This window comes from Labeo rohita, chromosome 23 (genome assembly GCF_022985175.1).
Source record: "Labeo rohita strain BAU-BD-2019 chromosome 23, IGBB_LRoh.1.0, whole genome shotgun sequence".
In the NCBI taxonomy this organism is placed as follows: domain Eukaryota; kingdom Metazoa; phylum Chordata; class Actinopteri; order Cypriniformes; family Cyprinidae; genus Labeo; species Labeo rohita.
In genome coordinates, this window is record NC_066891.1 from 27,707,872 (window position 1) to 27,721,970 (window position 14,099).

Sequence of the window (14,099 nt, forward strand, 5' to 3'; positions counted from 1 at the left end):
CCTTCCGGAGTACTTTTTATGATGGATGGATGCATATTATTGGTCTTCAAAATCTCAACACCCATTCACTGCCATTCTAAAGCTTGGAAGAGCCAGGACATTTTTTAAACATAACTCTGATTGTATTCATCTGAAAGAATAAAGTCTTATACACCTAGGATGGCTTGAGGGTGAGTAATTCATGGGGTAATTTTTATTTTGGGGGGAACTGTCTCTTTAAGAATCTAAAGAACTTTTTCCACTATAAATAATCTGTTGTGGAATGGAAAGGTTTCATGGAACCATTAATGGCAATAAAAAATAAATAAATAAATAAATAAAACCTTAAGTATTAAGAGTGAAGGACTGTGCAGATGTGGCCGTTCCGTGAAATGCCACTGAATCCTGTCAAAAACTAAAGCAATGAAGTTTTAATCATCGCTCTTGTTTCATGAGAACCCCCACTTAATCTTTAATGATAACAACACAGTGAAGTTGTTTCACAGGAATCACTTTCTGAATGATTCTTTCCAGCCGATAAATGATAAAAACATTGACTGCCAAGTAGATTCTACCTGTCTTGGTAAGAGCTTGTGCATGTGGCAGCTAGACGACATGATGAACAGAATGTAATCATGCATTGATATAGATGTTTATATAATTATTATTCTTGGTGTGAACAGACTTTAAAGTTGCATGCAATTCTATTGCACTGAATTCATGTTGTTTATCTTATGTTGAACAGTTTCTCCATATATCCACCTGAATGCGGAAGTCTCTGTGCTTTGCACTTCCGGTTTCTCTGGTGTTTCCAGTCAAATTAACGTACTTTCTGAGCTGATAATAGTTACTTAGGAAAAAGGTGGATGTTTAATTTTTTACTTTTATTTAAATCCTTTGACTCAGTCTTGTGGGGAAATAACAGGCTTCTCTCTGGTGATGCATGCCTGACTTCTCCAATCATATATGGGTCATTTTCATGGCAGACTTATTGGTCATTTATTTATACCCCAACAGTATTTTGAAGGCCTGAAATTGCAAACTTTTGAAAATGGGTTTCAAAGTGCAAGTCTTTGTATAAAGTAGAAAAATGTGAATTTGTGAAAACGGTGACGTCGTGCCTCCACGATGTCAAAATACTGGCGTGACTTTCAGTTTGACATTTTAGTCCAGGGTGGGTCACTGGTAGTAGGCATTGTCCATCTAGACAAAATAGCTTGATGCTTTTGCCAACTTGATTGTTTTTATTCACCGTTTTGTGGAAGAATGCATTGCAAACTACTGACCTGCCATGCATAATAGTGTTTTTATCAATTTTCATGGATCAGTATGAATGGGGATCATTTTGAAACTGTTGTCATCTGTACCCAAACTTTTCAGAAATGCAAAGAAGAAGCTTTTCCATTTTTATTACAATAGTTGTGTAAACATACCTTTAGTCTGCTAAAAACCACATCCACTTCTTACAATCTACTGCCTCCATCCAGTCAACAACCAACGTGTAGAACCAAGTCCTGCCCTACAATTTTTGTTCCTTTTTGATCATCCATTTCACTTAGATGTGCGTAATTCTTAACTCTTACAATGTATGTCAGGATGATTCTATGTACAATTGTTTCTATTACACATTTGGCATCAGTTCATGTATTTTCTCAAACCAGAGTTTGAGCTTGTTGCAAACTACAGTCTGAGCTAGTTTAAACTCCTGAATGCGAAAATACTGTGCAATGTGACAAAACCACAGCTAATCAGAATAGATTTGATGTTGATATGTAGCGGAATTTGGGACCAATGAGAATGTACTGTGGGCGGGGCTACCCAGCATGACTTATCAGAAATCAAACCTATTGGAAGATATACAAGAATGAGAAATTATCCTGTCACTCATCACATCCTGTGGTTGTGAATGATTTCTAAAGAAACTTAGACTTACATAGAAGAAAATGAACACCTCTCACACTCTGCATGATGACATGGTGCAGTTTCTGCAGAAAAACGTGATTTAGAAAGATTTTATTACACTGTGGCAATCATTTCACTGCTGCAATATAGTCCTGCAATAATGCTATACTTTGATTTATGTCTGATTACACCACTATGAGTACCTCTATCAAGAGATCACTGTTGATGGCACTTGTAAGCATTATTTTTGATCCACAGAAGTTTTGAAGTTAGTCAGCATCTGACTATAACAACACACACCCACTCACTCACACACACACACACACACACACACACACACACACATGGCTTCACTTACAGTCAGAGTGTGTTGAGAGAGGCCTTTTAAACTGGTTGTGCTGGTCAGACAGGTCGGGGTGTGAGAAGCTGGAAGTGGGAGTGTGTTATACACTGGAACTTGTGTTTTTTTCTGTCGATCTGATGGTAATAATGGAAACAAATGTCTCATCATCACTTCTGTGACCAAACACCTAGTTGTAGTTCAAAAATAGTGTCTCCTTTAGCTTTTATGCACTGAAAATGATGCCAGTTATGAGGAGAGACTTACGTTTTTACACAGTCAAAATCTTAAAAAGAGACTTGAGTCCATAGAGACTCTTGGTGGGGCTCTTTTGACTTGACTTGCCAGTAAATAACCACCTGGTAACCACTCATAGCAACTGCCTAGCACAGTTATGTAGCACTTTAAACACCTCAACTTCTGCATGACAACAGCCTGGCATCGCATTGGCATGTTTTGCAAAGGCAAACAGCATTTTAAAGTTCTACACACAACTTTAAGCAAGGAATTTGATTAAATCTTTGTTTAAAACAACTCGAAAGCAGTGCACTAAACTGATTAACTTATAATGTAACGTCAAGAAGGTCTGTGCAGCAAAATAATGGTTTTTGGCAAGCAATGGGATTTTGTGATCCGAACTGAAGAGCTTTTTAAGAGTGTCAACAACTCCTTCATCACTTTATATTCTGCATGCATTACATGAACAAGTGAGATATTGCAAACCAAAAACCTAAAATTATCTCTGACGTGCCAGCATTTCTTCCTCACTGCATAATGAACAGGCAGCTACAGGAAGTAATTAACTGCAGTCAAATAGTGAGCAAGAGTCTGCATCATTCAAGGAAAACAGATACCTACCCTAGTAAAAAAGGAATGTTAAATGCATTTATTTTATATCATATATAATTCAAGTCTATTAACATATTTACTGGCATTGCATGAGACTTACTGACATAAAAAACTGCAATTAAACTTTATGTGCAGTACTACTTGTGCACAATGCACATTTCTTAACATTAAGCCTAAAATGTGTTTTAATGGCACGATTGATGAAGATTGTATGATCTTTAAATAATATCTGTCTTTGAATGCAAGATATTTGAAGTGTACCTAAAGTAGAGGTCGACCGATGTATCGGTTTTGCCGATTAATCGGCACGATAGTTGATTGACGGAACTATCAGTTATCGGCAAAATCCATGCCGATAGTTTTTCGGGGTTGCATCCGAGGCTGAAAACAGAATGAGAGCAGCCTCTAGAGGCGGAATCACTGAAATCACATGCTGTTTGTTTACACACGTGATATTTCGCTCTGAACAGAGCGGGACACTTCAGAATTTCAATTTAAAACATTGACAACTAACTATAGTGCTATAGTATAATATAGTGCATGTTTTCATATCATTACTCAGTACTTTGTTGACTAGATGCTGCATTAGTAGTGCAAATTTATCGCTTAGTAATGACATGAAAACATGCACTACAGCAACAAACCCAAACTGGAAAAAAAATCGGCATGGATTTTTGCCGATAACTGATAGTTCCGCCAATCAACTATCGGTGCCGATTAATCAGCAAAACCAATACATTGGTTGACCTCTAATTGTTACCATCTATTTGTATTAGTTTATATGCGGCTGATCACATGAATGCATTTAGTAGCCAGCACGTAGCATATTTCAAGCCAGTGGTGTTCAAGCCAGCAAACGGTGTTCATTCATTTAGCCGACAGAAATCATGCCGCGTCACAGAGCGCCATTCACAGTTTTACATTAAATACAGCATATCTGTTCCAAATCGATGTAAATGTACATAAAGACTTCACCCTGGGCTGGAAGATTGTGTATATTGTGCATTTTATAGCAAAACGTATGTTTCAGATTGAGAGCTAGATCGTGCTTTCTCTTTTCCATTTCCTCTGTTATTTTAGACACCGAACTTCAAACACATCTATGCCACTTTTTGATCATTCTTGAAGAACTTATGTCCATTTGGTGATTTAAATAAACAGTATTTGACCACCACTTGAACTGAACACGACGTGTCCGGTGATAACTGGTAGGAGATCTCCAGGACAAGACGCTGCGCTTTTCCCCAGTGTGTGACAAACATATTTTGTTATTTTGATTAGATATTCAAGTGTTCTAGAACAGAAGCAGTTAAACTGTGAGAGTATACATACATACATAATATCCATATGATGTAATTTGTGTAGATATTTAAAGAGGGCCATCTTTAGCTTGACTATTGACACTTGACAATAAGAGTCCATTTGTAGCATTAACTCAGATTGATAAAAGCTGTAGAAGTATTGTTTCTTGTTAGTGTGTTAATTTTAACAGTTACTGATATTTTAAATGTTTAAGTTGCTTTTGTCAACTTAATGAACTATGCTTTTATGACGTGAGATTATTGTAAACACAGCCCACTGTGAACACCTATGTAATTCGCTTCAACCTTTTCAAATTGTATAAATGATTATTTTAGGTTCAAGTGCGTGTAAGGATTTGGAAACAAGCAGAGCACGGCTGTTTCTAAAGCAAGCAGTGCCATTTGCTGTTAAAAACTAAGCTCAGAATCGATTTGAGAAAGAATCGCGATGTGTTCGGAAAATCTCGAATCGATGCTGAATCATTTCTCGATTCGTGTTGCAACGATTTATCGTCCCATCCCTAGTATATAATATATTTGTAGTACATATAATACATATTAGTTACCTTCGAGCAGTTACCTCTAAAAATCTACTGCGGTATACCATGGTATTTTATTATTCCAAAATACTTTTTTAAGCAATTGCATTACTTATTTAAGACTTTTCTGCTCACCAAGGCTGGATTTATTTGATTAAAAATACAGTAAAAACAGCAAAATTGTGAAATATTATTACAATTTAAAAGAACTGTTTTCTGTTTGAATATCTTTTAATATGCAATTTATTCCTGTGACGCAAAGCTGATTTTTCAGAATCATTACTCCAGTCTTCAGTGTCACATGATCCTCAGAAATCATTGTAATATGATGATTTTCTGCTTATTTATGTTCAATGTTGAAAACAGCTATGCTGCTTACTATTTTTGTGGAAACCGTGATGTATTTTTTCAGGTTTCTTTGATGAATGGCAAAAACGTTTATAACATTATTAATGTTTTTACTGTCACTTTTGATCATTTTAATGCATCCTTGCTGAATAAAAGTATTCATTTCTTTTAAAAAAGCTTTCTGACCTCAAAACCTTTGAATGATGGTGTATTTTGAAACTGAAAGTGTTTGCTCATGAAGATTTAATTAAAGTAATTTCTCCCATTTGACAACCAGTTCAGTTTCCTGTCGTTCTCACATTATATTCACCAACTCACAGTTTCCTTAGAAGCAGATTCATACTTACAAATTTTTTCCTGCAGACACTCAGTCTCACAGTCTTGAAGGAATATGTCCCATCTCACACACACACACATTCCTGTGTGCATTCCGCTGCACATCTGCTTGTCTGTCACTTTTATTGGTGTATTTGTTGGCCTGTTTCTATTGAGTTGGCTCAGAGTTACACTATTGTTTCCCATTCTGAGTAGGAGTACAAAAAATGCATGCATACAAACACACACCGCTTGCCTCAATATACACACACACACACGCACGCATATATGCATGTTTTATTTATATGTTACATTTATTTATTATACTATAAATTACCTTAACAGGTATTATAAACATATTTGGGACTGAATGAGTACCATATTCATTGATTTACAAGCTACCATAATAGCAGTACTTCACTTTTTTTGGTAAGATTATTCATATCCGTACTGCTCCAGAGGTCGGAAAACACCATATTGCTCAATTCCGTCGAGTTCCTTTCCTGAAGCTGTCAAGTCGGGGCCGACAGGTCATTTCTGGGAATGCAGTGCAATGCTGGAATAATCCAGGGCGGAATATAGTACGTGTTGTGTTATCAGGAAGGGAATGCTGAGGAAAAAGAAATGTGGGAGTCGTGTTATTTCCTGGAATACAGTGTGGAGCGCTGCGGATCGCGTACGCGTCTGGGTGGGAATACGCTGGATGTTGAGAGCTCAGGGGAAGCAGGAACCCAAAACACGTTTGGCATCCAGGGTTGCGGTGCCAAGATGTTCCTCCTCTCCATTTCAAGATCCTAAAATGGGGCTGAGGAGATCCTGGTCTGTGTCAGAACATGTCAGGACATCCCTTGACGTGTACACAACTGCGGTTCACTTTTTGAACGCTCTCCTGATGCTCCTGTGACGTTTTCTCGTCTTAACCTTCAACCTAATACGTCATCTCGCCACTTTTGATGATATTACTTATGCCGTATGCTCACCAAGGCTGCATTTTTTTATCACAAATACAGTAAAAACAGTTATGTGACAATATTATCATTTTAGAAATATATTTAAATACGTGTAATATAAAATAATCCACAATGGTTTGAATATAACAATAGATTTTAACATCATCAACTCGGTGAACATGATACATGAATTATAAACAGAAAAAATACATATTTCCTATATGTTTTATCATATTTTTGACATTGGATTTTGTACTTAAATATCGGTCTGTCCAGCCTGCATTTTTTTACTTAATACTAATAAATAGTATTATTAATATTATTAAAATCTGATAATATAATAAATCATAATAAAATAAATTATATAAAACATAATTAAAATATTTATTAAATGTATATAATTAACATACCATTAAAAAAAGTATTTTTTTTGTTTTCTTTTTGAAAGACGTATCCTATGTTTACCAAGGCTGCATTATTTGATTAATAATACAGTAAAAACTTATTGTGAAATATCATTGCAGTTTTAAATAACAGTTTTCTTTTGTAATATATTTAAAAATATAATTTATTTATTTTATGGCAAGGCTGAATTTTTAAAAGTCAGTAAAAAAGGTAAAAAATAAACATATAAAATAATCCACAATGGCTTAAATATAACATAGATTTTAATATATCATCATTAACTCAGTGAACATGGTACCTGATTATAAACGGAAAAAATAAATGTTTATACATTTTTGTATTATATTTTGACATTGGATTTTGTACTTAAATATCAGCCTGTCCAGCTTTTTCAGTGCATAGGTTATTTTTTATTTAATAATAATAAATAATATAATTATATAATTAATATTATTAAAATCTGATAAAATAAAACAAATTATAATTACAATTTTTATTTTTACCAAAGCTGCATTTATTTGATTAATAACACAATAGAAGTTGATTATTGTGAAATATTATTACAGTTTTAAATAACAGTTTTCTTTTGTAATATATTAAAAATAGAATTTAAAAAAATATTTATTATTAATTTATTGCTTTTTATATATATATATATAATCCACAATGTCTTAAATATATCATAGATTTTAACATATCATCAACTCATTTTGTTTAATTATATTTTGACATTGGATTTTGTACTTTATTATCAGCCTGTCCAGCTTTTTTAATGCATAGATTTTTGTTATTTAATAATCATTTATAATATAACTATATGATTAATATTATTAAAATCTGCTAAAATAGTACATTTGAATAAAATAAATTATGTAATATATGAATTAAATATTATTAATCAAATAAATGTTTACTATTTAAAAAAAATAAACATAAAATATGTTTTGAACTTAGAGAATGCTGAAAATGAAAACAGAAAAAAAGCACATTTGTAGCACATCTTTAATCGTATTTTTAACTGTTTTTTTTTTTTTTATTTATTAATTTAAAATGTAATTTTCTCCTGTGATCAAAGCAAAAAATCAAATTTTCAGCTCTTGAGTGTCACATGATCCTTCAGAAATCATTCTAATATACTGATTTGATGCATTTCTTATTATTAGTCCTCATTTGATTTCATTTCTTATTCTGTTTCTCAGTTTGCTGCTCTTGCATAACACACCAGCTCAGAGGTACATATTGTTCCTCACCGGTTGAAGTCATTTGTGAGTCATTTTCGCCACTGCTGATTGGTCTACTGTAAAAAGCCTTTTTGTTCGGTGACTTTTGTGTCAAAGTAACGGTGACAAAGCAGTCACAATTCACAGGAATACAATAGTAAGTGTGCTTTGGGCCGTTAAAAGGGCATGAGTCACAATTTCTGAAGCACTAGATCTCAAGTGTGGGAGACACAGCTATTTTTGGGAGTCTTTGTTGGAAACAAGTGGGAAAGAATTGGGAAATACTGTAAACTCTATGGCACTTTTAACTCCTCGGATGAGAAATCTGTCAAGCGCTCTGGTTTTACCTGGGCAGTGAGCCAGCATGGCTGACATCAGTGCTGCGAGAGCCCTGATATGCACCAACATACATGCACACGGCGGCTTTGTGATTTTCCTGTCTGCTCCATGTGAGGGTGAGGCAGTCCGTCCCATTGAGTCACTGGTACCATGCAAATATTCTTAAAGCAGCATGCAAAAGTTATGGAAATCAGGCTGACTTTATATCACTGCGGAATGTGCCGTAAGGGAAACACTGGAACATGTGCTTGCGCTAATACACACATCTTCTCTCTCTCTCCATCTCTTTTCTCCTTTTCTGTATATTCACCTGCTTTATTCTGGTTTCTACAACAATAGAAATGTCCTGCACTAATTATTAAATCAAAATGATGTAGGGTAACCAGGGCTATTTGTCACATGGGGAAGTCATCACAATCTCTGTAACTATGACGATATTTTGATTAATTTTATAAAGTCTGTGAAGAATGTTTGACAGCAAAAAAAAAGAAGAAGATTTTATGATTATTTAGAATATGAACCCTTGAACTTAAAAAAATTCTATTCTGCTAATAATTCTATTTTAGAAGACACTCAATCTATGGTAATGAGCATTTTAGGTGAAAATGAAAATAAAAATAATGTCACAATGCAAATAATAACAATCACCCATAAAATAGACTTCAGAATTTTAAGAAATGTACACTATTGTTTCAATGTTTGAGTTCGTTTAAAAAAAAAAAAAAAATCAGTATATTTATTCAGCATGGATGCGTTAAGTCATTAAATTGATCTAGAGTGAATTTAAAGACATTTATAATGTCACCAAAGATTTTTATTTAAAATAAATGTTCTTTTGAACTTTCTGCTATCACAGTTTCCACAAACTGTAAATGTTTTTAATATTTATATTAATTATAAATGTTTTTTTGAGCTGCAAATCAGCATGTTAGAATAATTTCTGAAGGATCAGTGACACTGAAGACTGGAGTAATGATGCTGAAAATTCATCTTTGACTCACAGAAATAAATTACATTTTACAATATATTTAAATAGAAAACAGTTCTTTTAAATTGTAATAATATTTCACAATTTTGCTGTTTTTACTGTATTTTTAATCAAATAAATGCAACCTTGGTGAGCAGAAGAGAATAATTAGAATAATATTTCACAATATTACTGCTTTGCTGTATTTTTAAATTATTAATTTTGAATGGCAGTTTGGTTTCATATATATACAGTTGAGGTCAAAAGTTTACATACACCTTGCAGAATCTGCTAAATGTTCATTATTTTTACCAAAATAAGAAGGATCATACAAAATGAATATTATTTTTTATTTAGTATTTACCTAAATAAGATATTTCACATAAAAGATGTTTACAGATAGTCCACAAGAGAAAATAATTGTTGAATTTATAAAAATGATCCTGTTTAAAAGTTTACATACACTTGATTCATAAGACTGTGTTGTTACATGAATGATTCACAGCTGTGTTTTTTGTTTAGTGATAGTTGTTCATGAGTCCCTTGTTTGTCCAGAACAGTTAAACTGCTGCTGTTCTTCAGAAAAATCCTTCAGGTCCCACAAATTCTTTGGTTTTTCAGCATTTTTCTGTATTTGAACCCTTTTGCAACAATGACTGCATGATTTTGAGATCCATCTTTTCACACTGAGGACAACTGAGGGATATGCAACTATTACGTTATGCTTCAGAAAGAAATGCAATGCATTAAGAGTTGGGGTGTGAAAACTTTTGGAATTTGAGGATCAGGGTAAATGTTGCTTATTTTGTCTTCTGGGAAACATGTAAGTATCTTCTGTAGCTTCTGGTATTTAAAAAAAATATGATATTTAGGCAAAATAAGAAAAATCTTCATTTTGTTCAAAAGTTTTCACTCCCCCGGCTCTTAATGCATGGTTTTTCCTTCTGGAGCATCAGTGAGTGTTTGAACCTTCTGTAATAGTTGCATATGAGTCCCTCAGTTGTCCTCAGTGTGAAAAGATGGATCTCAAAATCATACAGTCATTGTTGGAAAAGGTTCAAATACACAAAAATGCTAAAAAACAAGTTTGTGGGACCTAAAGGATTTTTCTGAAGATCAGCAGGCAGTTTAACTGTTCAGGACAAACAAGGGACTCATGAACAACTATCACTAAACAAAAAACACAGCTGTGGATCATTCAGGTAACAACACAGTATTAAGAATCAAGCGTATGTATGACCTGAAATGAATATATTATTCTCCTGTTTCTGAAGGTCTTACTTCATAATAGTCAGTTGTAAAACATCACTGTAATAAATTTCTGTCTCTGTGCTTCCAGAAGACTCAGTGTCGTCTCCCACGGGCCCCGCTCCCATGGACCTGCGTGTAGGTGAGCGTCTGGTGCGTCCGGGTTCGGACACGGCCTTCCTGTCCCCTCTGCACCCCCCTCTGCTGATTGGCTTCAATCCGCATAACTGTTCCCAGTACAGCCAGCAGCAGCTGCAGCACATACAGGTACATGTAGCACACAGCATTCTAAAACACCACACTGATCTGAGAGCAGTCAGAGACAAAGATACCCGTCATACCACTGCAATACATGCAATACAGTGCACAAAATTAGTCTGTGGCTAAATGATCAATCTGTGCAAGAAACTCAACATTATTTACAAATGGGGAAATCGGATTCTTTTCTGCTATCTGGTGCTTGTGTATTAATAGGCACTTAATGAGCTTGATAAACTAATCAGCATTGTTATGAATAACGAAGACTGACGACTCCTCTTTTTTTGTAGCCGTATAACATGGAGCAGCATCTACGAGATCAGGAACTAGCGAAACAACAGCTACAGCAACTTAAAAACAAGGACAAGAGTCAACAAAGTGAGTGACACACACACAGTAACCTTTAAATAACTGCTGTTCAGAGACTTAATACTGTTTGTGCTTAACAAATATGGATGAATGTCTAAAAGAATGACTACTCCTAGTCACCAAACATACGCTGTCACTCAAATGTCACTAATAGGGATCTTTAGCCCCCGAAAAAGAGATTTGTTGTTTTAGTTTGTCACATTTCTTCAGCTAAGAAGAATCTAACAGGTGTACAAGTAGGCCGTGTTGTGGAGGCTGAACAAGCAGTACTATAAATGAACTAAATCGACTGAGAAAACTTTTCTACATTGTTCCAGTACCCTATTTAATAGTAGCTCAACTGAAACAGGGCCACGGCTGCCTCAGGAAATAGCTCTGAGAGTAAAAACAAAACTTTGTGGTTGAAAACACATGGGAGGAGTCTACACCGAACATGGGAACCCTGTTGTTCTATAAAGGGTATTTACTGTCTCACTTCTGCTAGTGATCTGACAGTTGCTGCAATATATACTAGACCATATTTACTATAATTAAACTATACTATATGACACCATTGGGCTTTTTGTAGACATACTTGAATGGATGGATATAATAACATAGTACTTTAATATATCTCATGGCACTGAAAAATAGTTACCCTATTTACATGCATTTTCCTTTTACGCTAAGTTACTAAAACATTACCTAGAAAGATCATTACTGTAGTTTTCCGTGTCACATGATCCTTCAGAAATCATTCTAATATGCTGATTTGCTGTTCAAGAAAGATGTATTATTATTGTTATTACTGTTATTATTATTATCATCAATATTTAAAACAGTTGAATACATTTTTTTCAGGATTCTTTGATGAATAGAAAGATCCAAAAATCAGCATTTATCTAAAATAAAAAGGTTTTGTAACATTCAAAAGCTTGGAGTCACTATAATTTATTTATTTATTGTAAAAAAACATTATATAAATAAATAATTTTATTTAGCAAGGATGCTTATATTGATCAAAAGTGATGATTAAGACATTTATAATGTTACAAAAGATTTCTATTTCAGGTAAATGCTGTTCCTCTGAACTTTCTATTCATCAAAGAAACCTGAACAAATTCTACTGTTTTCAATAATAATAATAATAATAAATGTTTTTGATTAGCATATCAGAATATTAGAATGATTTCTGAAGGATCATGTGACTGGAAAATTCAGGAAGTAATTACATTTTTAAATATATTCAAATAGAAAGCAGTTATTTAAAATAGTAAAAATATTTCACAATGTTACTGTTTTTGCTGTACTTTGGATCAAATAAATCCAGGCTTGGTGAACAGACGAGACTTTAAAAAACATTAAAAATCTTACTGTTCAAAAACTTTTGACTGGTAGTGTGGATGATAGAACGATAGAACAACAGGATGTCAATAATAGAACGATAGATAGAACGATATATTAATATATATATATACCCTCCCCTTTCAAAAGTTTGGAAACACCCCTGGCAAAGTGTGGTTTTGGATGATATCAGCATAAATCCTCATCATTTTTTTGGTGCAAATTCATTAACTAACTAGTAACTTGACATTATCATTGAAGACCAGCAATAATAATTTTCATTTTGATGACATAATAATGGCAATATATACATGTCAAAGTCAGACATGCCCCTTTGCCAGCTGTGATGCCTGGTTACTGGTTTAAACTTGGCCCAGGTTTTTAAAAGATTTTTGGGTCAGCACACCTTAATTGATTTCCAATTAAGTTTAGAATACAATGAATTTAGGCCCAGATTATGCAGAGCTGTAATAGCTGCTAATGCTGGATGTTTTGATGAAACAAGCGTTTTTTCTATGTATAAACTGTTTATGTAATACAGTATGTTTACATAGTTTGTGTTGACCCTTATCAGTGCAAAATTATCACAAGTTAAAAAGGATTCATATTGTCCAAAACCCCACTTTTCTAAGGGCGTTTCCAAACTTTTGTAGGGCAGTGTGTATATAAAAAGTTCAGATTCAAAACCAGCTAAAAGCCGTCTCAGTCAAAAATGAGATAATGATACTGAGTGAATGCTCCTGATACATTGTGATGCATCACACTCGCTAAATTCCAGCCTCAGTCCAATCAGAAGTACCAGCACTTACATAGAAACCCATACAAAGTAGTCAGAAAGAAATGCTCATTTTAAAGAAAAACGTCAGACTGATTTAGGGGCTTTTGCATCTGAACTCTTCATATATTGTTCTATCTGTCGTTCTATTACTGACTGTTTTCTTGCAAATGCAAGTTTATATCTCCTAGTTCAGACTCGATTTAACTCAACAATGGCGAGTTTGTCAATTCTGAGGGGGGAAAAAAGCCCGAAGGATATAAACTCATGATTACGAGACGAGGAGAATTGTTGATTTACTTTGAGTTGATTTTTCTTATCAGAATTGTGAGAATAAAGCCAGAATTTTTGAAAAATAAAGCCAGAATTTTGATGGCTCCCATAGCACTGCAAAAAATGCTTTTCTTACTTACATTTTTTTTTGTCTGTTTCCAGCCAAAATTCTAAAAGAAGGATTTTCTAGACAAGCAAAAATTATTGTCTTGTTTTCAGAAAAAACAAGTCTATATTAAGTGAGATTTTGCTTGAAACAAGTAAAATAATCTGCCAGTGGGGTAAGAAAAATACTCTTGTTTTCTGCTTGAGATAAGATTATTTTTCTTACCCCACTGGCAGATTATTATTTTTTTTGTTCTAAGCAAAAACTGACTTAAATTTTATGTCTTTTTTCTG

General features: G+C 33.9%; 2 protein-coding genes across 6 annotated transcripts in view; one reads left to right on the forward strand and one right to left on the reverse strand.

Annotated features, from left to right (window-relative positions):
• hdac7a (histone deacetylase 7a) overlaps positions 1-14,099 on the forward strand; it is a 129,607-nt gene that overhangs the window by 62,562 nt on the left and 52,946 nt on the right. For all 5 annotated transcript variants that reach the window (XM_051096163.1, XM_051096164.1, XM_051096165.1 and 2 more), the window contains 2 exons: positions 10,794-10,969; positions 11,251-11,338. In XM_051096163.1, coding sequence (XP_050952120.1) covers positions 10,794-10,969; positions 11,251-11,338 — 264 coding nt within the window. The remainder of the gene's footprint in view (positions 1-10,793; positions 10,970-11,250; positions 11,339-14,099) is intronic.
• Positions 1-14,099, reverse strand: part of mitfb (melanocyte inducing transcription factor b) — a 226,781-nt gene that overhangs the window by 26,154 nt on the left and 186,528 nt on the right. The gene's annotated exons all lie outside the window — the stretch shown is intronic.